The sequence below is a fragment of the Clupea harengus genome, chromosome 19 (genome assembly GCF_900700415.2).
Source record: "Clupea harengus chromosome 19, Ch_v2.0.2, whole genome shotgun sequence".
Taxonomy (NCBI): Eukaryota; Metazoa; Chordata; class Actinopteri; order Clupeiformes; family Clupeidae; genus Clupea; species Clupea harengus.
The window spans coordinates 25,581,506-25,608,898 of NC_045170.1; the positions used below are offsets into that span (position 1 = coordinate 25,581,506).

At 42.0% G+C, this 27,393-nt stretch overlaps 2 protein-coding genes across 2 annotated transcripts; both read right to left on the bottom strand.

Moving 5' to 3' along the window:
* Positions 1-878: 878 nt before the first annotated feature.
* On the bottom strand, positions 879-11,136 carry ywhaz (tyrosine 3-monooxygenase/tryptophan 5-monooxygenase activation protein, zeta polypeptide). Its single transcript, XM_012836074.3, has 6 exons — positions 11,015-11,136; positions 8,805-9,100; positions 6,259-6,382; positions 2,398-2,561; positions 2,191-2,286; positions 879-2,036 (listed from the first exon to the last, which is right to left on the bottom strand). Exons 2-6 carry the CDS (start codon positions 9,093-9,095, stop codon positions 1,977-1,979), a joined length of 735 nt encoding a protein of 244 aa, XP_012691528.1. The 5' UTR covers positions 9,096-9,100; positions 11,015-11,136; the 3' UTR covers positions 879-1,976.
* Positions 11,137-25,116: 13,980 nt separating this feature from the next.
* znf706 (zinc finger protein 706) lies at positions 25,117-26,976 on the bottom strand. The gene is made up of 3 exons (XM_012836111.2): positions 26,886-26,976; positions 26,071-26,214; positions 25,117-25,800 (listed from the first exon to the last, which is right to left on the bottom strand). The coding sequence occupies exons 2-3, from the start codon at positions 26,203-26,205 to the stop codon at positions 25,705-25,707; spliced, it is 231 nt and encodes a 76-aa protein (XP_012691565.1). The 5' UTR covers positions 26,206-26,214; positions 26,886-26,976; the 3' UTR covers positions 25,117-25,704.
* Between the last annotated feature and the right edge of the window lie 417 nt (positions 26,977-27,393).

The window sequence follows — 27,393 nt, forward strand, 5'->3', positions numbered from 1 at the left end:
ACTGAGAATACCCATTGCCAAGATGACTAAATGTACAACAAGCCAGCACCAAATAAAGTCCTAATATGTTTTACTGATGGCTGAGTGGGACTCCAAATGTGGAGGGGAATATCTCCCCTCTTACACCAAACAGTCTCTCATTTGAGTGTTCACCCCCCTACCTCCTAAACTGACGAGTCCCCTACATTCCTGTAGATTGTGGCCTCATTGTTTTGAGAGCAATCAGGGTTCTAACACACCCAGAGTTCAAAGGTTAACAACCTTTCCCACATAACTTCCTATTCTTAATTTTCTTAAAGGCCATATATCAAAGGTATCTCAGCAAGAAAGCCTTGGTGGTGGACTGTGTAAATATATCACATGGTTGTCAATGTATTCCCTGTGTAATCAGCTAGGTAGTCTGTGCTATGAAAATGCCTTAAAATCACAGGTAAACAAAGATAAAGATAATGGTACTTATAAAGGTATTTAGCATCACTCATACAGACGACATCACATTGTGCAAATCCAGCTTTTAAAGACATCAGGGACTGATGAGGGCTGCCACTGTAAAATAAATTATAATAATTGTAATAGCTATATTATAGTAAGGACATTTAACTGAAAACAATTTTAAGACATACTAACTCCAGGTAGATCACTTCGGGAATGTGCTCTCCCTTCCAAATTTGGTATATGGCCCACAAGCCTGAACACGTGCTCAGAAAATGACAGCCATTATTTTCCCACTGAGACTTAATGACCCACTTCTTGCTCTGCATGTTAACGAGGGTGGTTGGAAGGCCATTGCAGAACCAGTCAGAGCAGAGCAAGGTAGAGGACACACATGTGACCCATTTCTAAAACGGCTGGAAATGAGGCATCGGAAAGGCGCTGAGTGATTTAAGATTTTTCTTTTATTTCACATACATGAAATTACATTTCAACCCCCTCCCCTGACATTACCAATTATGTTTGGGTATTCAGTTTGAAAATTCAAAGGACATGAAACCTAACCCGCCCAGATGGATCCCTCCATTCCCACCATTACAAACTCAGAACAATAGGCATATATCAAAGGAAGAGAAAAAAAAAAGAAAGATAAAGCAAAAAAAAAAAAACCCAAATCAAAAGACAAAATAGATACCCTAAGAGGAAATAGAAGCTAATGGGAAAAATATTACCAAACTGCTCAAGAGACCTTATCCGAGTTACAGAACTGAGCTATGGTAAATCCTTGCAGCTAATTGCAGGTTTTCTATATCTAATTATTTCAGACAGGTGAAGAACCGCAGTATGTCAGTCCAGGTAAGGAAATGATCTTGAGCAGATGGCACTACGAATGGAATGTCTCTCGCCAGCCCTCTCAATGGAAACCATGATGTCAGACTTTGTTTTGGTTTTATTTAGCATTATTCTTCTGGAAAGAGGAAAAGCGTTTCTCATGGATATATGTGTAACCCATTCCCTGCTCAACTAAAATCATTCACACTCTCCCAGTCCTACAGGTTTTGTATCGTTTCATGTTTGTTTTCTGGTGAACCACAGACATGTCAAACAACAATCACTGTCTCACATATGTTTAATGCACATGTATAACGCCTAGCTAAAATTTGCCCCTGTATGACTCCCGGACTCCCAAATCATTGTTATTGTGCCTCACAAAAACTACAAGGTCAACAGACACTAGCCCCCCCCCCCCCCCCCCCCCCCCCAAACACCCTTGCTTGTCATCCCATATCATGAACCACACTCACACACCAACACTTCCATACTCAGATGCATTCTCTCTCTCACACTCTCACACTCTCACACTCTCACACTCTCACACACACACGCACACACGCACAGACGCACACACGCACAGGCACGCACACTCACACAAGTGACAGAGGCTGGTGAGAAGTTAAAGAGAAAGAAGCTGGAACCACGATGGTCTCAGTGTTTCATTATTTTTTTTGCCTCAATAAGCAGACAGGAAAGTTTGATGAGCAATCTCAGTTTTCTCTGCCTTCCTCTGTGTCTTCACCGTCTCCTTGATTATCTGAGGTCCACAGCTACAAGAGATTATCAGAGAAAGTTACTACCAGTAAAGTCAATATTACCACTGATAAATAAAATACATTACACCCATATAACTCAAGATTTCAAGTGCTTTTTTTTTATGCACGAATTGTTCCTTTCTGCATAGGAAAACCATGAAACACTCACTGTCAAATTGTCTCTCAGCAGCTGCATGATCAGTGTGCTGTCCTTATATGAATCTTCGTTCAGTGAATCGAGCTCTGCAATAGCCTCATCAAAAGCCTGAAAAAGAAACAAAAAACACTTAGCTGAACAGGGTTTGAACCTTTAGTTTGACACTCAACAGATCATTAAATAAAATATCGATGTGTAAATATCTCCGGTGGTCCTCACCGTCTTGGCCAGTTTGCAGGCCTGCTCGGGCGAGTTCAGGATCTCATAGAAGAAGACAGAGAAGTTGAGGGCCAAGCCCAGACGGATGGGGTGAGTTGGCTGCATGTTGCTCTTGCTGATGTCAAACGCTGACTGGTAGGCATCCTGAGATTTTGAGATGATGGCTGTTTGGGGAAACAAAGGAATAAGTTATGTCCAGTTAGTCATCTGCTAGACATTGAACCGAACCCTATGGAGAAGACCTTTGAGGTTCTGGTGTCTAATGACCACTAACACTGCTACATTTACAATGGACCTCACTCATTTAACAATTACCAAGTGCTTGGAAGTGTAACACGCTGCCTGCATTTCAGTTTCCTCAATGGTGGACCTGCTGTGTCCTAACAGGTTAGAACTGGGTTTAGAGGTCGATGTTGTCAATGTCACCGATGTGTCTCATCCAAGACCTTTTGTTAATCTATTCCACAAAGAAATAGGTCTTTAGAGGTGACCATACCGTCTAGGTCGAACAGCAGCTGGCCAGTGATGGAAGCTAGCGGGCCCTTTCATTTCCATTCCACAGAGACCATCTCTGGTTGCCACCACCAGCATACTGCCATGGTCTGCTGTCTTTTAAAAGCTTTTCTTTATTTCCTGTCAGGAGCTCCGCCTGCATTCACACATGTGGGCCCTGAGAGTGGCCATGCAGCTGCCGGCCTGTATTGATCGCAGTGCTGAGAGAAACACATGAATGTTTCAGAAGGCTCAGGAAGCTCGAAGGCGGCCGAGGCTGGTGGAGAGGCTGGTGGAGAGGCTGGTGGTGCCACTCTCACTCAAGAACGGTTCACACCCCATGCCCATGGGGGGGCACATGTCTGGAATTTCACATCAAGAGAGCTAAGGATGAACGCGGCCACGGTGCGCGCGCACACACACACACACACACACACACACAGGAGGAGGAGCCTGGGTGCCTAGCAACCACATACAGGCATATACGCTGCGCGCCCCCCCCCCCCCAACTCCCTCACTGTTCAAACCCACTGCTGCTGGTGTTGCCTTGGCAACAAGTTCAAGGCTATCTGCTATGATGACAGTTGTAGGTCAGGAGTATGTGTGCGCGCGGGTGTGTGGTACACCAAGACGGCAATGCTGCTGAAATCTAGCCTACTTGCCCAATGGGAGGTTTTGTGGGACGAGTCTGGTAAAGCACACTGTATAACTGCAACCACTAGGTTTGACTAAGGGGGATGGTACAATCCTTCACCTTTGGGATTTGGAACAAGGTATTTATGAACCCTTATAGGTGGTGATAATGCTGAATCCCAAAATTGCTGTCATTTTGCACGCAAGTAGATGACAGTATTTTAACAGATGTACAAGAACACTAAAAGCCAGGTGTCTGATATGTAGCGGCCAATATATTTGTGACCCTCACTACTATGATTACTTCTAGAGATCAATTAAAACAAAGCCATGCGCACATACAAATCAGTTTAGTCCCTTCCTTGTAATCTCTGCATTCAATACCACCAATCTCTCATGTTTATTTTGTGGTCTGCATTAGGAAGAACTGAAGGGCTGCACTAGAACCTAACAGTGGATCTGTGGATGGGACAGCAAAAACAAGTCCAGTTGCTTCCAGGCCGATTAAGCAAGGGAGAGAAGCTTCAAGCAAAAGTAGTTCAGCAGGGAGGATTCTTCATTTATTTATAGTGGCCATAGAGGAGAGTATACTCTGCTGATGTCAGCCCAGGCGCCTGGAGACGGCAAGTCGTCCTCTCCAGAAGAACTAGGGCACAACCGCCCCGAGCACCATCACCCCCCCCATAGATGCAAGAGGGTCACTTCATGTTTTCTTTAAAAAAAAAGATTTATTTTGGGCCTTTTCTACCCTTTTTTTATTGATGGGACGATGAGTTGGACTGGGGGTAGTCAGGGGGGGGGGTCAGGGATGACCTCAGAGGTTGCTGCTGTGCCAGGAGGCAAAGCGATCATCTTACTTGACTTGCATGGCACCAATGACTCATGACGCTCAATGTATAACCATTCAGACATAGAATGGAAAAAGCAGCAATGATATCAGATAAAACATGGAAAAGGCCACACCCCCACATGCAAAGTCATTCCCTTCACACACCAGCCTGGGTATTTATCTTTCCCACCGAGTGATACATTGAGAATTGTGGTTAGCCTGCTATACTAAGATTAGATATAATAAGACTAGATTCATACAATTCACATTGTCTAAATGTCACCAGATGCTTCAGAGGGACATTATTTGGGTCTTTTGCCAGCAAGACTTCTTCTGTTGGCTTAATGAGATTTACACCCAGCCATTTTCTACTAAATCCACAGCCTGTTTAGCCTGTTCTGAAGTCAAATGCAAACGCAAGTCCTAAGCCATTCCTGTACACACATGCCAGAACCTGTACCGTAGCACCTACAGCCCTGGTCTCAAATCATTAGAGCCTGCAATAACTTGCCGGGAAAAATTGTCAGAAAAAAAGTGGTTTATCACTCTTGCACGCAATCTCCCACACCAACTACTGTAGAGGACCTGATGTCTGACACGCGTCAATCTCCCACACCAACTACTGGAGAGGACCTGATGTTTGAGGACACTCATCAATCTCCCACACCAACTACTGGAGAGGACCTGATGTTTGAGGACACTCATCAATCTCCCACACCAACTACTGGAGAAGACCTGATGTTTGAGGACACTCATCAATCTCCCACACCAACTACTGGAGAAGACCTGATGTTTGAGGACACTCATCAATCTCCCACACCAACTACTGGAGAGGACCTGATGTCTGACTCATCAATCTCCCACACCAACTACTGGAGAGGACCTGATGTCTGACACGCGTCAATCTCCCACACCAACTACTGGAGAGGACCTGATGACTGACTCGTCAATCTCCCACACCAACTACTGGAGAGGACCTGATGTTTGAGGACACTCACTTGTGCATCAGTTCAACCACGCAGGGGTGGGGATTTAGATGTTTTTTATTTAGATCTATTTTTTGGGGTTTTATTTCTTTTAATGATACAACCTCACAAAATGTAATCACGATTCATGAATCTCTCTCCAGTGGTGTGTATGTTTGAGATTCATGAATCTCTCTCCAGTGGTGTGTGTGTTTGAGATTCATGAATCTCTCTCCAGTGGTGTGTGTGTTTGAGATTCATGAATCTCTCTCCAGTGGTGTGTGTGTTTGAGATTCATGAATCTCTCTCCAGTGGTGCGTATGTTTCAGATTCATGAATCTCTCTCCAGTGGTGTGTATGTTTGAGATTCATGAATCTCTCTCCAGTGGTGTGTGTGTTTGAGATTCATGAATCTCTCTCCAGTGGTGTGTGTGTTTGAGATTCATGAATCTCTCTCCAGTGGTGTGTGTGTTTGAGATTCATGAATCTCTCTCCAGTGGTGCGTATGTTTCAGATTCATGAATCTCTCTCCAGTGGTGTGTATGTTTGAGATAAATGAACCTCTTGACAGTGGTGTGTGTGTTTGCATGGTGGCTGCAGTAGATGGATCAGGGGATGCTAATAATGACACACGGCTGACACAGCTTCCATATGCTCAAGCCTTCAAGGTCACGCCCTCTGCCCTACACTGACGACAGCTTCAGCTGGACATGCTTGCGTAACACGCCCCTTCTCCCTTTTCAGACACTACATGACTGTGGCCAAGAATGTGGATATTGTGTCTAACTCCAGGCTTCGATTAAACTACCAAATACAGGCTGAGAAAGCGAGTGAAGAGTATAGTGCTACACCATGCTGGAGCTTAAGACAAATGATAAGCTTTGACGTCAGATTTAAGCTGTGTGTATGTTTCTGTATTTGGGTAAGGGTTCGGGTACTCACCGGTTTTGTCATCTCCCACAGCAACTTCAGCCAGGTAGCGGTAGTAATCACCCTTCATTTTCAGGTAGAACACTTTGCTCTCAGGAGGGGTGGCACTGGGTATAAGGAATTTGTCCAGCAGATCCTGTGAATGAATGAATAAAAAACATGTTTGCTTGTATTTATACAGTTGCCCCGTCCCCGTCCCCCCATTTCTCAAATATCAATGAGAAAAAGGCTAGTCTCTGACAGACGCAGTGAATCCCAGCCAAACACAACTGCTCTTTCATTCAGCACTGGACACAGAGGAGGGGGGAATGGATGCTGGGGGACTCTGGCCACGCTCACAATCCCTCTTGTTCTTCACAGACACTGCTGGGGACTGTGTAGGAATCCAAAGCCTCACACTAAACATTGTAGGGCTTGAAAAAAAAAAGAAAGAAAAAACCCACAAAGCTCAAAAGGCGCTTTTGCAGAGCTGTGGAAAAATAGTTCATCTGATGACCTGATCAACTCATGAATTCACTATAGAGGCTGTTGCTCTTCCTTAGATTTTGTTCCACTTGTTCCACAGGTTGACGTAACCCAACTGACCACAGATCGAAACAAAGTAATAGTAAAACCCGACTACTCTGGGTCATTTCGACAGACCAAACAATGGGAGGCACACACATTCAAACAAGATATGGAGTCCAAGAAACAGATAGTGTCTTCCCAACTTAACAAACTGGTTCTTTCCCAAGGCAACCCCTAACTGACAACTAAATGCGGTGCGTCATAGGGATGTGACTAGAGGGATAACAGGTGGTAGATGTGATGCATGTGGGCTACCACATCTAGAACTGAAGACTGTTCCATCGTCAATGACAACCAAAACGCTGTCGTCATGGTAAACTCGGCAGGATCCTGATCTCTGCCCTTTGGTGTTGGGTCTGATTTGAATACTTACATAAGCCAGCACTAAGGCAGACATCAGCACAGCAGAGGCTAGGCCACTCAAAAGGGACTTACTTTTGGGGCGGGGGGGGGGGGGGGAATGCTCAGAGACATTCCTCTCCACTAGACAACTTGCCAAGGCAACCTGAAAAATGCCAGAGGGGAGCTCTCAAGCGTGGTAGAGAAGCAGACAATGGTGAGAAAGATGGGTATGATCAGTAACAGTGAAACACTGAACCCTCGCACCAGGCATCCCATAGCTTACTATATCCATCACGGGCGCTGTACTCTTTATACTATAGCCATCACATATACAATATTTTCAATGTATTTCTTTTTAATGGACTGGATGGGGGCACAGTGTTGAACAAATCTAGAAAAGGAGGCTGGTTTCACTGAGCATGCTCACAGAGCAGTTACCCTGTATGGAGGATGACCTCCACCTGGAGCTCTGGAGCTCAGTGTACAGGAACAGTGGAAGAGTAGCTGATCCTCAGCTGCTGTGGCTATGGGATTATAACTCAATGACTCATCACAGAGGATAATACACAACACTTCTGCCTCCATTTCCCTCACCATGTACACATTCAGAATATGTTTCTCAGCTTAGCCCTACCTCAAAAGTAGTGACATCTACAACCACTGAGGCTTGTTCAGATTGTCCTCACAGGAGAACGCTTAATGGTTCAACGAAGAGCTATCAACGGGGCTATCTGGACCACTTAATGGGACACCTGGACTTTCAAGGTTCTCAGTAGAATGTTTAAGAGTCCTCCTGAGAGGACCTGCTTGGATGTTCTACAATGTGCAACGAACGAAGAGCTGACATATGGCTCTGCTAAGTCTTGTAACCCAATTTAGGAAGACTTGAAGAGGAAAAATGAAAGCTGGAAAGCAGTGCTAGCGAGTTTGTGGAAATGGCAGACAACAGAGTTGACATCCTCTCAGTGGTGTTATGTGCTCTTTTAAAATAACTCCTTTGTTTCCGCAGTAGTGAGTGCAATAGCCTTTGGGATTATATCTACTCGTTACAGGCACAGTCAAACCAGTGGAAGAAAGGAATCCCACAAATGCCTGGCATCCACTGTGGTATTGCATTAAGTGTTTCAATAGCACTGCCCTACTCAACGAGGTAAGGGCTCCTAGTACCTCAAAAGTCATCCGTTATGTTTCCCACCAGGATGTCTGAGAATGTTGGGAACAAAGCACTTCACCCATTCTGACATTCTGAAAACAACACCTTCAAATGAACACATTTTCAAAGACAGGCAGCTTTAGATTTCTCTACCTTCTTGTACCTCAATATCTTTACTGAACTTTGTGTTTCATGCAGTTGTACAGATCGGGACAGCAATCATCTTTAGAGAGTAGTACCGTGTCCTTTACATTCTCTGACCTCCCCTTAAAACTAGTCTTGAGGCAAATTTATATGAAGCAAAGTACCCCAACCTATGCATGATATGGAGCTATAGACCTTCAGCCAGTGGCATCTCTGATTAAGATGACCCAAAACCCCACCCCCCTGACCCAGCATCAGACAGGCCACAGCTCAGAAAATAAATACTACATCTGGTCAAAAAACAGACAAAACATCTGCTCAGAGAACAGGTCACCCATCTGCGTCTCCTTACCAGAACATCATTGCAGATCTCCTTAAGCTCCTTCTCGATATTTTCCCGATACTCTTGTGCCATCTGCTTCTTGTCGGGGCCCTCCGTCTTCTGCTCGATGCTGGATACCACCCTCCAGGAGGAGCGACGAGCACCCACAACATTCTTGTACGCAACTGACAGAAGATTGCGCTCCTCGTTGGAGAGCTCCTCGTTGATCTCCGTCACAGCCTTCATGGAAGCAGCCATATCATCATAGCGCTCTGCTTGTTCGGCCAGTTTGGCCTTCTGGACCAAATCGCTCTTATCCATGACTTCTGGAAGAGAGAATGTAAAGTAGAGACAAGACATAAAGAGAGTGGACAGGCTTTAATAATTATCTGAGATAAGATTAAGATTTTTTTTACACCAAATTGTTTAGGTCCACTTAAGTGTTGTGCCCATATAAGCATCGCTTAGGACATGAGCTGAAGTTTAAGGTTAGTTCGATCTACTAGCGTATTTCAGCTACAGCACAAGACCATGGTTACCATCTTTAGTCTGCCATTCAAAATCTGTTGAAAAATCCTTGTATTACCGTGGAATTAATTTAATGTTAATGAGATTACACGTAACAACGCTATGCTATTACCAGATAAGTAGCCAATTTCACATTACCAGCTAGTATTGTAGCCTACTTATTCAACCGAAAGAGAGAACAGAACCGCATCCGGTCTGGAGTTAATCAATACACCCTGCTCGACTTGCAATATATGTAGAGACACCCACGGGGTCTTTCACCTTCTATGACATTCCGTAATTGCAGCTCGGAATCAATTTGGGATTTTCCATGCTTGAACCGGCCTCATCGATGGAATGACAGCACGTGCTGAACTCCAACCTCTTTTTTCAGAGGAACCGCGTTCACCATGGCTTAGGTTACTCTAAACATGCTGTGAAACCCGTTTTCAGGACGATGGCTTTCTCCTGGCCAGGAGTCAGAGTTGCAGCATGGACCGTTCGCCGAGGCCACCTCGTAGCCCATCCTACATTGTGGCTGTGATGTGAAATATGCGGATGTAACGTACCACACCCAATCCGACCCGCCAGCTACCTGTTAGAGATTGTCGCTAATACTTAACTTCTGTGGAATGTAATAATCCACTCGTTCTCGGAAAAAACTCCAAAGTAGCCAAATGCTAAAGAACGCAACTTGGTTAGCGACATCAGAACATTTTAAGAAAGTTAAACCACCATGTAATGACTACGTAACCAATTGCTCAGATTTAACACGGCACATGGGTTAGCAAGTTCCAAGTTCTAAATGTTTATATGTTTAGTTTCTTTAACTGCTTGCTTGCTGGCAAAAGCCTGATAGAATTTCTCTCAAAATTACGGTCATCCTCGTGACCTGCATTCACTAACTAGCCCAAACCAGACACTCCATTCAACAAAAACCTCGGACCAACCTCAGTTTACGCTACACAACACCAATGTGTTTAACGTTACACTATAAAACCATACTTGACCTGTAAAAGATTTCAGAAACGAATGTAATATGCTCTTAATATAAAGTTCGGTAGTCCAACCACTCTAGTCCAGTATCGAAGGCTATATTAAGGCGAGGATGTCGCTAGGCTACAAATATGAACGCCCTATTTTTTTTGACATGATGGTGTTCCGAGTGTCTACGAGTAGTGCGTGGAGAAAACGGGAGAACCGCCCGAATTTCCTCGTGAATACAATGTTACTTTAATTATGGATATGAATACAACCCGTTGAAAGACCCTTTGGTAAGCTACGTTAAATGCGCTCCGCATCTAGCCAGGTCAAATCAATCCTGTCTGATGGTGATGAGACCATAGATCCTTCCGTTGTCTGTGCCACAATGGCAAACTGAACTCGGAAACGGTTTATATTTGAAATAAACCTAATAGACCAACAAAGAATATGTATAGACGGGTCTATGCATATATATTTGTGAGACGCGTTAGGGTAACCGTAGAGCTTACTAATGCAGGCTGAGTTAATATCGAAGTGTTTGCTGCCGTGCCTACAATACTCCTAGTGCTCCTTACACAAAAGCTCGAAAGCATCACAGGCTGCCCTACGCCCTACATCTAGCATCTATCGAACTGTTATTTCAATCAACCATTTACAGCGTTGTAAACGGGGAAAAAAAACATCTCCTAGTAGCTTTTAATCTAATGCATTAAAAATCATATCAGTTTCATGATTTTCACCGCACTGACCTGAGTTTGGAACGGTATTCTTGGTCCGGCTACACAGCTGATTCTTTCTGGCTGCCTGTCTCACACAGATCCACGGGGTTTCCCTCCAATCACAGGCTCCAAGAGCAGGGACTGGGCTGGGAGCAATGACGTCAAATGCTACCAAGGCAACCGTTGATCGACGTGAGGTGTGACGTGCCCTCATTGCTCGAAAAAATGACCTGCGGCGTGCATTGTTTTCTTCTAGCAATTTTCTTAATTCTTATGCACACTGTTTAAGACCCCTAGCTTTTAGAACTAGTAGTTTGTTGTCATTTAAGTGTCTCTACCTGTACTGAATCAGTCAATCAGGTTAACTAGGTTATAAAAGGCCTAGTTTTGTCTGTCGAAAATTTAAATAGTAGAGTGAAAATTCCCCCTTAAAGCCTTAAAGGCTCTATACTTGGAGTCTAGGCTAGGAAACTGAAAACTTAATCAGACCAGTTGGCATCAACAAGCCTTTAACTGAGGATTCTTACCTATAAGGGTTCTTCCATAGGAACCATGAATAGACTAGTACAGTCCGCTTAGACAGTGTTAGGATCATAGACAGAAAGGCACAGTCCTTGATTAAAATCCATTCCACTTTTTGTTGAATTCAGCAAAGGTGTATGAAGAGGCAGTATGTCAAAATGAACAACAAAACAGTTGTACCCAGTTGTTTGAACCTAACAAGCAAAAGGAAGATGCAACGATGAATGGACTCAAGACTTGTGTGTTTACAACTGACCCAAATGCCTTAAAGGTCGAGTCCACCATCCTTGCAAATAGTGGCAACATACAATCAAATTAAACCCATCCCTGCTGTGCTCCTGATGCAACATGTAAATTAGGTTGAATAGTGTATAGCTTGGTTTAAGACACTTTTTTTTGCTTCCCATTTACAGAGCCAGGACTGTGTACAACAGAGTTTTTTTGCGCACAGACATAGGAAGGAAAGCTAGAGGGTCATATGGAGCAATTCGCTGAATTTGACAAAAACTGTATTGGATTATAACTGCGGACTGAGCCTTTAAAGTCGGGGAACTGGGAAATTTCAAGCTGGAAATCCTCACCTGCGAGGTACACGACTAGGCCAGGCTCAGAAGTTTCTCTGGTCATAGTTTTGCCACATGTGAGGCAACGGTAGCATTTAGGATTATCTTTGTTATTGAAGTCACTACCAACAAAAAAACAAATCAAGAGAAAACGTAATGACCAATGCTTTAGCTGGCTATAGCTAGCTTTTGGAGAGAGCTATCCGGCAATGGGCCACAAGGAAGGGACCTCTGATTGGGCTTCACCCATCTTGGACTTCCTCTGACACTTATTTATATCCACACACCTTAGGTCCCACTCTGAAGCTAATGCATCTCTTGGGACCAGGATGCAGATTGCTTGACTTAAGAAATTTGGAAGACGCTTGTATAAGGACTTCCAAGTGAGGTACGTAAGCATATGGCAGATCAAGGAAAAAACATTGAAGCAAAGAGCCGTGAGAGAAACAAGAGATGTTTCTGACTGTATATTTTATGTACTGGCTGATGGAAGCCAGTGGGGGTTATGCAGCTTTTTTGATGTGTGTTCAGCTACAAAGTTTTCTTACATCCAGTTCTTCTTGCATCCATAAAGGTGCACCTATAATGACTTGGGCGCTACCCACATAAACAGCTGTGCTGCTCATCCCACAAATGCATGTTCCTTACAAATGTGGCACCATTTAAAAGGGAAATAAACAGGCTTTCCAACGGTATAAGATTTATTGCCAGGAAGCATTGTTACAACAAAGAAATAATCTACCAAACACAAATGTCCTTACTTTTTGTGCTATGTTTACATCTGAAGCATAACACAAGTTTATAAGTGTTTCTCTCTATACCTTTCGAGCATTGGGACTACATTACAAGAAGTTTTTTTCGAGGCCAGGTGAAAAGGCAGAAGAAACTTGAATCTTGTCATATTGAATCTCTAAGAATTCGCTACCCGTTAAAATAATTTGATAATTAGATACATCTACAATATGAAAAGTAAAATGTTACACAAACATCAATTTACTACTAGATAGCTGACAAAAATTGCATTTAATGAAATGTAGTCTGGTTTAGACATACTGTATATTTTGTTGTATTGAGTGGTAGAAGTACTGAAATTTGTTTGAACTAAGCCATCCTTTCCAAAGTAGCCTACTTACTGGAAATTAGCCACCAACAACACTAATGATCTGTCTTGGCGTTTCCCTCACTACCCCACGATCCACGTTGGGCTGGGGCAAAGCAGTGGATCACACTACCACAAAGGGCGGGCGTGGGTCAGAATGTTCTAAATATGCTTTTTTGTTTAGTTAGCACAAACACGTTTATTTCACTGTAGTAATATTAAACTTCAGGTAAACCTCACTACTCACCACCTTAAGAGAGACTTGCTAGCAATGGATGTTTATATACAATCCCCTGGAAAAGTATACATTTACTGTTTTTAAGCGTCTTGCAGAGTTGACTTAATTTGACAGAGAGCAGACAATGCCATTGCTATTTGCAACTTCTTAAAAGACATATTCACGATTAGGAGTAGTTATATTCCGAAACCGTCTTTGGTGAACCAGAGTGGTGTGAAAATTGTAAGCAAACACTGATTTGTCTATGGTTTGGAGTTCCTCTCACATAACCGCAGAACGAATATGCTAGTTGGTTGTTGGCTGTAGTCTTTTTGTCCTCGACACAGGCAACATGAGGCGACACAACAGTCGGCCTTTGTCACTGCTTGTTCTTTGATGTCATTTTGGTGTGTCCCTGGCTTAAGGCAGCACATACGTGTCATATAGCATGGTCTAAACCCTGACTGGTTGCCCAGTCTCTGCCGCTGAAAAACACCCCCACAGCATGCTGCCACCACCATGCTTCACCGTTGGGATGGTACTGGGCAGGTGACATGCGGTGAACATGTTTTCCTGTGTCTTTTTTTTTACTGAGGAGAGGCTTCTGCAATAAGGCCCTGATCAGGGCAGTGATGGTTGTCCTTCTGAAAGTTTCTCCAGTTCCTTTAAACTCATGATTTTTGCTCTGATATGCATTGTCAGCTGTGAGACATAGACAGGTGTGTGCCTTTCCAAATCATGTCCAATCAATTGAATTGATCACAGGTGGACTCCAGTCAAGGTGTAGAAGGGAAATGTGAGGTACCTGAGCTACATTTCAAGTGTCATAGCAAAGGGTCTGAATACTTATGTCAATGTGATATTTCAGGTTTTCCTTTTTAACACATTTGCAAAAATGTCTAAAATCCTGTATTTGCTTGGTTATTATGAAAGTGTAGATTGATACGGGAACATTAATCTGAGCAATTTAGCTTAAAGCTGCAACAAAAGACTATAAGGGTCTGCATGCACTGTATTTTCTGTATACCCCTAGAAATGTGTTATTAATTAACTATTCATTATTCTTTAAGAGGAGTCCCAATGGAGGTCATTTTATGGTGGAGTGTTGAGGAATACTACTACTACCACTAATCATTTATTATTTATTTGCATTAACGCTTTCTTGGACTTACTTTAAACAACACCTATTACACATAACCCCTGTGGGTGGGATTGATGCTTCTATCCTGTCATAGATGTACTGTTTTATTTAAAAGTTAAGAGGTGGGCCTCAGTTCAATAGTTGGATAGTGATGCATGAAGATTAGAGGATGAGCATAAACGACATGCATCTATCTTTCACAACAAGCAAACATGAGATATTTTGTGCCTGAGTCATAGTATGGAGTCAGATTTCCCAGCACAAGACATCCTTTGAGCTTACAAGTAGTAATTGATAGTGAAACCCTCTTGGTACCAGTGTCACACGTGTTTCCATCCATGTGGCCCTAATGGTCAGATCATTAATGATGAAGAAGAGATTCAATTGTTACCTTGTCTTGAATTTTAAAAAAAAACATGCAAGGATATTCTAATCTACAGCGCTGGAGTGCTCCTCAGGCAAAGCACTCAAAGTAGAGCACAGGACAGAGAATGTCTAATAAAAGCACTATTCTATTATCTTTCAGCCTGTTACCATGGGGAAAAAGTGCTCCATTTTTTTAACACATGGTCACGTGTGCTCTCATTGGACCTCAGTGTTACAGGCTAAAGCAATTCATTTCATACAGCTGTTAATTCCAGAGCTGTTATTAGAATGCATAGCCATGCTCAACCCCAAAGCATAAATACACATACAGGAACAAATGCTATGTCTTGTCACTGTCGGGGCATTCCTAGCAATCATCCATAAAAGACTGTGCGAGCGCTCAAAGAAATGACTCCTCTCTAAAGTGCAGCTTAACAGTCTGGCCAAACTGGGTTTTCCCCCTCCACCCCCCACTGCCACGCCTGATGGAGCTTTAGGCTGTGAGAAGCCTATGATGGGAACCAGAGATTCTGTGGAAAAATGGAGGTGAGTGGGGAAAAATGCTTATCTGTGAATCTCAACTGTCAAGAGAATAAACTGGCTTGTCCTGTCAGTTGTGGATTTTGGGAGTGTCGTGCTCTGTCCTACAGAAAGCAAAGATATTAAAGCAAAGTTTATTATGTAATTAATATAAAAACACACGATGCTGCTCTGTACTCCCCAAACAAGTATGCATATGCATGTCAACAGGAAAAGTAAACATCTTAAAATAAGCTTAATGGTGCATTTGCTATACCTTAAGTATTTTATGTATTATGTATGTATGTATATATACAGTATATATGTGTGTGTGTGTGTGTGTGTGTATGTGTTTACCCCTTATATATCTAAACTTCAATTGATGCTTGTAAATGTACTGAGGCTTATTACTATTCATGATAATGACTTCATTACCAAAATATTAAAAATAATTGTCACTCTGTTGTGTCATCATGACTTTGTTTAAAGGAATTCATAAAATACTCTTGCGAGAGCCTGAGCCAAGACAGCCTGGAGCTGACTTCATTCACTTTTCCCATCTCCCTGTCTGTTCTCTGTCCTCTCTCTCCTTCTCGATCCTCATCTTTGTCAAACCAGTCTGACTACTTCTCAAGCTCTTGTCTGAGTTTGCCATCTCCCTTATTGAACTGTGAAGTGTTGACCCAATCTGAATGTGTGGAACCTGTTTTCTCACTGAACTACTGAGCATCAATGGAATTTTCACTTATGACTCCCCTCTGAGACTACTTAACATTTAAAAAGAAAGTTGACATTTGCCTGGGGTCCCAGATTCATGACATGACATTTATGAGTATAGTCAAATGAGGAGGAAGGAAGAGTGAGTGCCAGGTGAGAGAAGAAGAATTTCATGCAGACATGGGGCTCCTAGTTTCATTGATGGGCAACTGGCTACGAGCAAAGCAATGAGCAAGGAGTTAGAACTAAATAGCATAACTTGACAAAATTATTTGGCTAATTTAAGGCCATGAACAAGATCCTACGCGTTAAAATGGGTCGGTCAGCGCAATGCTCCCACACACGATACGATAGCTTTAGTTCATGCGTGACTTTGCTCATTGCCCGTAAATGAAATTAAGGCCTATAATGCCCACCATAGGGAATCAACTTGACTCTCCACCTCACCAGGAACTAGAATATACCCAGCTGGCCGGCTGACAGTGACAACAGGGAAATGCCAGACAGTGACCATAATGCAAGGAACACCACGTACTGCCAGTTAAACAAACAGGAACATGAGTGGCTCATTTTACTTTAGCGCTATCTGCTAATCAAGACTGCTCTTGCCAAAGGTTTATACCACCCACCTGGGGCATGTTCAACCTGAAAATGGTGTGCAGCGTTTTGCTATATAATGAACAACCTGAAACGGTGTGAAACAAGCTTTGAAACAAGCCCAAGTTTTCTCTTGTTTGGTGGGTGTCAGAGGTGTTACCCAACCAGCATCGACTTGGATATAAACCCCCACAGTGGCAGTGTGCACAATGGATCCCTCTAAAGTCCTTTACAAGATACAAGATACAAATAAAGAATTTAATACAAACGCAGGCCTACTTAAATCGATTTAATCAGGATCCAAAAATTCCTCGAAAAGATTGCAAAGAATAGCCTTCTCAGCTACGCTTGTGTAACACAACAGGGTGTTCAAGGCACCGCCGTTTCCGTTTGAATACACGTTTTTGTTACGTTTCGATTGGAATGCCCAGTCTCCTTGGCAAATCTCAGATCGGCTAAAGGCAGAGCTTGTTCTCCGAAACTTTAGAGGGGAAAGTCTACACAATTCTACTAGACTTTAATAGAAACAAATCTCAAGATAAATTCCTGAGGGGACACAAAAGATGCCAGCAAAGTCCTACTGTTGTACTTGTATTTAATGTATTTAGAGGAAACCCTTATTACTATATTAGATAATTGTTAGGAAATAACTTAGAGGTTAGCAAGTTCAAATGTCTTAAATACATTATAAAGTCATTACATCTCTGTAATCTCCGAGTCTTCTTCAGTAGCTCTACAAGAACATAAAGCTCAGTTCTATAAGCAGAAGAATAGGCTTCTACTTCAATGAATAACCCAACTAAATCAACTAAATGTATTCAAGTGTTTCTCAAAACAAGTTATGGACAATTATGCCACCAAATATAGGACAACTTAAATAATTAAACTTTCATTTGATTTTAATTGTGGAGAGAGTCCCTGCCTCCATAGACATACATTGCATTAGGAAATGCGGTTGCCCTGGACAACATGGCGACCGCGTTGACGCACAAGATTCACCTGCGAGGTAAAGGTGCACACAAGATGCAGTCTGGTTAAAAATGTAAATTTAAAGTGTGTTGCTCCACTGGGTGTTGAAAGTAAAGCGAACATTTGTAAATGTAAATTTGTAAATCCAGACTATTTTCATTTGTAGTTCCACGTTGGTGGAACGAACTGCCTAGTACTACCAGAGCAGGGGCGTCCCTCTCTACCTTCAAGAAGCTTTTGAAGACCCAACTCTTCAGAGAGCACCTCCCCTCCTAACTGGCACCTGACTAGCGCTTAACTTGCACTTCAGCAGTTACATTCCTGCACTTCTTTTTCCTTTTTTCTAGGTCGTTGTTTTTCTAATTCTCATGTAAAGTAGTATTTATTGTTACACCATGCTTTTTATTGCTCTTAGCTTGACTGTTCTCTCCCTTGTACGTCGCTTTGGACAAAAGCGTCTGCTAAATGACTAAATGTAAATGTAAAGTAGCTACTCATTGGAGGTCAGCCACCACTGAGCCACAGACGCTTGTACCAGGCGAAGGTGTGTGGGGGTGGGATCGCGGATAGCAGGCAGTGGACCAAACCACCGTGAGGCAGAGGGGGGACAAAATATTTCTAAACTTAAAAACGCCTTGTTCTGCATTTATAATTTGCACAAGTGCTTTCAGTACATTATATATTTATTTATATGATTTAAAACGATATAGTTAACGTTATTTAGATGGAGGAACAAACGGTTCTGAAGGGCCAGAGACAACTATAGACCAAAAAATGTTTTGCTGTAGATTCACACAATGTAGAGATGCAACACTGTGATTGAGCTTGTGCGCTGAGAGATGTGTCCACAACAACAAATCTAGTATACTTTGGAGACACCCATGCCCATGTCCTTGTCCGAAAAAGTGTCCACAGAAGCATACTTGAGCCCTTAAGGACGATTTATGCTTCTGCATAGAATCTAGGCTGTAGGTACAGTGTAGCCCTGTAATCTACGCCATAGCCTGACATGCAGCTCCCCAGTAAAGTAACTACACATTAAAAACAAAAACAAAAAACATTTTTAGGGTACACTTACACTTTAATATAATAGTGATGATGAATCAACACCAGAGTTGCCGTTGATTCAATTAAATGAACGTTGACAGAATGTTGATTTAACATAGTTACAATGTTTGCAGAAAGCTAGAGTGCATTACTACCACCAACTGGAGTGGAGTGTGGAATAAGAGATTATGCATGTCAGTGATCAAACCAAACAGCCAATCAACAGTCATGGTCAGTATTGAAATTCACCAATCAAAGGAGACATCAGCCACTGTCCCCGCCTCCAAAGTCTCAAAATGAATCTTGACCAGCAAGCAAGCAAGCGTTGAGCATTGCAAGCGTGTAGGGAAGGTTGAGCTGCCGCTCGTCACAGCTCTGTCATTAATCTTTGTGGTCACAGACAGATGACCTGCATGGTTTAGTGAGAGACAAGTAATCATTGTCAACAGAGTACAGCATGGATATTATGCTAAATTAAGTGTTTTTTTTCACCTCAATCATTCCCTTGTCTGTGCTGTGCTGTAATCTGTATGTTTCAGGTACTCAAATTGTGAAGTACAATATTAATTGTATAGTTATGTTTTTTCCACACCACATTGAAAAACAATGATCTCTGCATCAACTCAAAAGAAAATGTTTATACAAACTTTATTTCTTAGAATGGCAGTGATGTTTTCAACTATGTGAATTTAAATGCGTACGTGTCCATATGTCTTTAAGCACATGAGGAAACCCTCAGAGTGAATGCAGGAGTGAGGACAGGAGTGCAGGATGCATTTCCTTTTGAAGTGTCTAATGTGGCTTTGGTACAGGAGCCTATCATCCTTCATGATCTCACAGATATGCTGACTGCCGTTACCATGTTAATGGGCGCTGCTTTTCTGCCTTAATCTGAAATACTCCCTTGAAAATTAAAACAGAACAGTGTTCTGTTCGATATGAAACCATGGGCTGAGAAACAAACTTTTTCGATATTGTCTGTAGACCAATGCCCATTTCAAGCCCCGTGCTCAGATGAAACATGTTACTTTCAATTATGTTTTCGGGAACAGCCAAGGTCATACGAATGGTCATTAGGAAACAAGGATAATTTTTTTGCTATTTTTTAAGGAATCTGTTTGAGCGTGAGTGTTTGGTAAGCACCCAAAACTGTTTTTGATGTGTAACATTTGCCTCATGCTCAGAGGAACATGTTGCTGTCAGTGTTTGAAGTTATCAGCAACAGCGCAGGTCATTCAAATGGATTCATTGTTATTAGGAAAGCATTTTGTTTGATCATTTGATCATCATGTTCTTTTTTAAGAAATCTTCTGTACATGAAACATACATACACACATACAGATAGAGTGTTTGGTAATTTAATGTTTAAGGTTCAAATAAATGTACTTTTGAACAGATGAGTTGCAAAACATTTAATTTATCAGTCAGGAGATCTTAGATATAGATCTGGAAACTAATTTAAAATTGAAGGCCTCTAAACTTGAAACTTTTATGAACGTAGTTAGGTTACTTGAACTTGTGAGTTAAATCCCCATTACGCAATAATTGGTATATTTCACTACTGAGCTTCCCCTAAAGTTGCGGAGTGTAACTCACTTTTACACCACACCCCTAATGGACAGTGTATGCGTGTATTTGTTGACAAGCTGAAGGATATTGAACTGGCAAAGACAACGGCAGAAGCCAAAGAGGCACGTACACTGACAAGGTAGAGTAATATCTTTTTACACAAATATGACTCTGCATAGTTTATTTTTTGTGAGATGAACGCTAACATAATCAAAGAATACCAAAAAAAAGGACATATTTTAGTTTAGCTTAAATACTACTTGTGTTTTTAGTCCATATACATTATTTTCTAAGCGTCTGAATGTGGAGTTGCTTAATATACATTAAACAGTGTTATTTTTAACAAGCTAGTTAAGTTAGGTTTTCAACGTTGCAAACTTCCAAGGCCTATTGACGTGAGATTGACGAAGACTGATCAAACTTTTTGACGTGAGATTCATTTATTGCTAGCCTGAGACTGAGGACAATGGGCCTCATTCTCGAACGCAGTTAAGAAGAATTTAAGAAAGGAATTTCTTCTGAACTCCACTTCCGGTGTTTTAGGAACAAATTTGGCATTCATGTAAGTTTTCTCATCTGGGATTTGTTCTGAACTTCAGAAGAATTTCAGAACGCGGAATAGCAGTCGTAAGTCGGCCAGAGTTTTCTTAAATGCAATTCCTCAAAAAACCACAAGATGCCCCAAGGGGCCGCTCCGTGTTAGAAGTGTTAAGCGCTGAATTTGTGAGAAATCGTTGGTGATTGCATTCACATCAACTCGGATTTAAATAATTATACACAATTACGTTTCACATTTATAGTCATGATACTACGAGGCATCGTAATGTCATAAAATAAATAAAAGCACTACATGACACAAACACTGCAAATGTAAGTGAATAAATAAATAAGCACTTAACTCAATCGCGTTGATATAGCCATAGTGGAATAGAATGGACACATCTACATCCTGCAACAGTACCTCTACCTCTGCACCGGTGAAGCTAGATCTGCGTTTACTCAACCGGTGCCCGCTTTCCGCTTTGACGTGACATGCTTTTGAGTTGCTTTCGCGTGGATTCGGTCGATTCCGACTGCACACGTCACTACGGTTGCGTGCCCTTATAAGGAGCTGGCGGGGCGTGTATGTATGCAAATCCAGGTGCATGAGAACGCGCTTTCAATTTAAGAAACCTCATTCGGGGGAGCACAGCTGAGAACACTTCGGCTGCGTATGAATGCATTTTCAGGCGTTCATGAATCTGGCGGAGATCTTTTTCTTACTCTGGTTTCCGAAGTCCGTAAGAAACATTTCAGAAGAAACTTCAGAAAATGTTCGAGAATGAGGCCCATTGACTTTGGCAATCTGGAAAAACTACTCCTCTGTGAGACAGGGATTACAGCCTATGTTGCATTCTTTCATAAATAACATTGGCAGGGATGCTTATCATGAAAAACTAGCGAGTTGACAACTATCCTAACACAGCCCAGCAAGTGCAACACAAGACATAGAAAGACAGCTAATAAGTTATTACTAATTTGTCCAACAGAAAGAAGACCAGCTCGGCATCTGACATGCATCCTTTAGTAACTTTTAGCTCTCGCCAACGAGTAAAAGCCAGTCCTAGACTAAATTTTTGGTCTCTTGCTCGGTTACTCTCCCTTTTTCTCTACATCCCTTCCTCCTCCGACGTCTTCCTCGGTTTCTTCGTTGCCTCTGCCATGATATCCATACAGAGAATCCTGCACTAGCTTCCTCTTATAGCTGATGGGTCTAGTTGTTGTTGTGTGATGTGGTGCCGTAAAGCATTGCATAGTTCTCGCAAGAGGTCTCATACCCTGTACCCCAAAATTGCTGTTATTTTAAGGTAAAATTGTTATATAATGTTGCTTTAAAAATAGTTTCCTTGACAAAATAATGGATAATAGAAAATAATGCACAATGTTAACACAACATATGCTTAGTAGCTGTGGGATATTCTTTTATGTTAAGATGAACATGGATTAACTCATCAGTATGAAAGTCTCACTTTAGGAAGGGCAGACTAGGCGGGAAGCAGTAACTTAGACATGATTCACTGATGTTAGCAAGTCAGCAATAAAGTCACAACACACATTCCAAGTAACCCCCGGTGAGGAGTGGGTCTCAGGGGGTCTCAGAGGATGTCAGGGAATCTCAGGAGATCCAGACACACACACACACACACACACACACACTCAGGGGAGTAAGGAAGAAGGAATAGTTCATTCTGATTGGTTTAGGCAAACAGCCAGATAGAACACACCCCACGATGTACAGGCCTTAAAATGGCATGCAAAACGTTCATACAATGAGATCGAGCTAATCCATGGACCATCTCCTTATTGTAGCTTATTGATTACAATAATAAACCTCCAGATTTCTACATCCAGTCTCCGGTCTTCTGATTGAAAGAAAAGGTGTAGTGAGATCCCATTCTCGCCACAACATAGCCTAGTTAAGTCAACTTTTTCAGTGTGGGTTTTTGGAACAATGGTATTTTTCAAGTTGCTGCACTCACATTTTCAAGGCAGCAGGTGAAGTCATGTTTCTAAATGTAACCATAGCATATGGTAATGTGAAGGACAGATAAACACCTGTGTGTTTCCCACTAGTGATCCAGGATATGCCATATGTAGTTCTGTGTACAGGGCTGGAACACCCTGCAAAAATGGAAGAAAAGCTTGCACACGCATGACATTGCCAGCTATACTGCCAAAAGACACCAGTAAGTGTGTTGGCAAGCTTCTATCAGTGTCAGCTGGGCTGATGGTGGTGTTTGCAAGGTTTTTTGCATGCCTTTTAGGTAATTAGCTTAGTAGTTTTGGAACAGAACTGCGTATTGCTGCTTTAAGTCAAGGAAAGCTGTGAAAGAGAATTCATAAGGACTTAGGAAAAGACTACCGCGACTAGGCTACGTAATAATGCGACAGCGGATGTTATTGGCGTGAGTCTTTAAACGTGGCTGCCACAAGGAATTGTGGGACGGTATTATATCCTTTCCTTTCCTTGTCCAGTGTAGCCTGTGCTAAAGGAGATAATAAAATAACCAGTGAAGTATCTTTCCTAAGCATTTAGAGAATTCGACCAGCCCTCATCATGGCTGCCTCTTAGATAGCCTACTTCCGGGTCATTTTACTCATTTGGGAACCCATGACTGCAGTCGGATAGTCTTTTTTTTTTTTTGCTTAGGAAGGTTTCTAGCTGAGTGAAAAGACCCACGTCAATAACACCCATCTAATTATTAACGTAGGCTTACGCGTAAGTACAGTCGTATTCTCTTAGGATATAGGACATTTTTTTTTTACTATTCGACCACAACCAGAATCTCTATGGCCTTTTCCAAACCGGACTCTCCCTACTCCGCCACACTCAATGTTGTGGAGGGCACCCTTAATGAAGGGGTTAGGGTGTGATACACGGCACTTTGTGATGCCCTCACGGAAAAGGGAAATTGAAGTCAAAATCGTTTTCATTCAAATAGATAACTCAATACATATTTAAAACCACGCAATATACGTTTTGGTTCCCCCCTCCTTTCTGTGAGACACCCGTCTACAAATAAAGCCCGAAAATATACTCGCAATAAATTATGTTCTAAACGGAAGTTCGGGAGCGTGACGAAATTGGTTACGCCTCTAACATCAAACTCTGTCAGGTAACTTATTTCCAGCCTACCTGCAGCATTTGTTCACTTTCAACCTACCACTTCCCCTCACGTCTCCCGTTCTCCTTGTTATATTGAAATGGGGGTGTACACATGGATCCAGATTGACTCCTGCCTGCGCAGTCAGCTCCTGCACAATCCCTGCAAAGCACTTGGCCACAAACCTCGCCAAACATGTTTCGTGCTTGCTTCTCTTTAGGCCCATGGATAGAGCGCATGTTGTATTGTGAAGGGGGACCTTTACTGATCCCTGGTACAGCATATGACGCGTGTTGCGGCCTGTGGGGCACTGATGTGTACCCTGCCACCCTTGCTATCCTAACTAAAATCCACCCATAACTAAACATAACTCATCAAACTAAACAAATACAATTCCCATACACGTGGCTCTCTCTCTCCCTCTTTCTATATCCTATTGCAAATGCTAATATTGATACTGATAAAGTGGCCATATTACCTACTGTTAATTGCTTACCTAAATGTATCTCCTTATCTGTTCATCAAATTGATGTCTACTTACAAAATGTTCTTTCTCATAGCATGACCGCTGCTCGCAAATGCTAATGGATGTGGAAACATTGTTCATCACCATATCCATCAAGTACATCTATGCATATTGACAGCCAAACTCTACATACTCATTTGTTTCTTTCTTTCCCTCCTAGTCTAGACTATCTTTGCTGTGGGATGCTGCTGTAGTCTCTCCACCCGATCTACTGTAGAAACCCTCAGCCCATATGTAACCATCCCCACCATACTGTCATACACTTATTCTACCCCATACTCTATGCTAGCAATGCAATGTATATAACTGCCACCATCAACATATTTTTCTGCTCTTACTCTACTTACACTTGTAATAGTAATACCCACTAAGCTGTTTTGTATGCATCATGTATCTACCATATGATGTTTGTGTGTATTATGTACATTTACCACTTGTTTCCCCTCCTGCTCTTTCTATCTCTACCTGGCCGGCCTCAAGCAGTTTTTTTCTTGCCCCTGTCGCCACTGTGCTTGCTCTAAGGGGGGTTCAGGCACTGGGCTCTGTAAAGCGCCTTAAGACAATTGTATTGTTTTGCTGCTATATAAATAAAATTCAATTTAATTCTGTTCTACAATATCACCCCGTCACACAAAATAGAAAGTTAACATTTATTAAATTTCGTTGAAGGGTGGGATAGGAACAGCACGGCATTGAACATTTGTGGTCATCTCAATTACAATTTTTAAATTCTGCTCTAGAAAAAAAAGAAGTGTCATCATTGATAAGCATTAGACGGTCATTCCAATAATGCTCAGGTTGATTTAACACAAAATGAAGGCATGAAACTCTACACCAATCTAATGCCGGTGTTGAATGGCTCTTTATCAAGAAACTTAAAACCCAATGCTCCCATCATCCTGTATACAACTGTTATATGGACTTGAGGGTAAATCCACAACATGCCTGACTCTCTCCAAACATGCTTTGATTGTGAGAACACTAGGTCTATTAGGAGGTACACATTTACATAAGTATGAAGGATTATATATGTTGCATGTTTTGTAGGTAGATGTCTTTTTAAGAGCAGTGTGTCAAAAGAGTCTTCCAGTGTTGATGGTCAGAGAACAAGCCTGCTGTACGGTGGTTTTCCTGAGACACATACACACATAGCGCACACACATAGCGCACGCACACACACACGCACACATGCACACACACAATCACACACACACCTAAGACAGCTCACGCCTCCACATCCACAAGCTCGGGAGGGAGGGTGGACTTGGGATGCTTGCTTTCAAAGTGTTGCTTGAATGTTTTCGGATCCGGCATTTGCGACTATGAAGGAAAGATAAAAACAATAATTAGACACTTTTCACCAAAAAAAGCCAGGGGGCTATAGGGCCCTGATTAACAAAGCACAACCTGTATGACTTAAATTACTTCAATAGCTTAGCCAATTACATTGTGAAGTGTATACTCTGCAAATGCATTTAGGTTCTGAGCCATGACATCATATAACACAAGTAAATAGCTTCAAAATAATAGCAACCGTCACTCAGGGTTAATTTAGTTGGATATAAAACACTGCTCTATCTTCGGACGGACCTTGCAGACGCCGCAGGTGTAGACGAGCGCTGCCATTGCAGCAGTCTTCTGGTCATGTCCCTTAGCTTTCTTTGCGTCTGCCTGTTTTTTGGCGTTCTTTTGCTGGGACTGGATCTTCTGGTGTCCGCGGGCCATTGCTAGTTGCTAAAAGAGTGAAGAAAGACAATACGCCTTTAGGTTCTAACTGTTTGTTTTAAGGAACAAAGTGCTCTGGCAACGGAGTTTCAAATACTATCCCAGTTTTGCTGCAACATGGGCCATCATTATTTGGCATCAGTGTACCACAGACCACCGAAAGACCTAAAAGCCGTATCTAGGCACACACCAACTTCCATGCTACTTTTAAGGACCTACAAGGGGGCATAATTCAGCCTATTGTGAATACTCAACATTATCTCTCTCAGTAAATGTGCGAAACAGGAGTGTAGCGTAGTGAGCTACTTAAATTAATTAACTGACTAGGCGAAAAAAAGAGCATATTTAAACTAAGTTTTAAACCTCAGCATTTTGATAGCAGCAGGTCTGTGTCTCACTATTAACGGAAGAGTAGCCTGGTATTCAACTTCACATTTACACATGTTGAGATGATATTCTAATTTTAACCTCACGTCGAACTGTTCCTGCTTTTGAGCTTGGATCAGCTAACGTTGACGCTAACGTTGCCATATGGTTATTTTCAGAGCCATTTAACGTTACCCAAAGATTTGTTCTAAGGTTTAGGGTCTTTCCCAAAGCAGCTGTATAAGTCGATAGGTCCAGATGGGAAATATTTACAACAAAAAAGTAGTTAAATAGAGTAAATAGACGGTAGCTACCTTTGTTGTAGGCTAGGGCCGACAATCTCTTGGGCGAAATGTGACAGCTGAAGAAATCGTCGCTGGGATATGTTTCCTGGGAGTGTTCCCACAGATTCAAAATAAAAGTCCGAAAAGTATTTCGTGGAGTTACATTTTGCTTTCTGTACTCTTGACACCAAAGGGATGTCAATGAATTGTTAATTTTTTAATTAATTAACTATAATTAATTCATTATAGTTTATTTTTTGATAACCTTATTTCTATTTTTGGTTACCTTATTTCAATTTTTGAATCAGGAAAGATGCAAAGTGAGACAAAAATATTCCCTTGGTGAGACATATTTTTCTAAAATATTCTCTAGAAAAATAGACATAAATGTTCGTTTTCGTTAAAAGGCTACGTCACTCAACATATTTCACATATGCTTGACTTATCACATCACACATGTTGTTTAAATGTTGCTCATGTAGGGTGAGGACAGGCATATACCTTGTGCATATACCAAATGAACTGCCTCACAATAGTG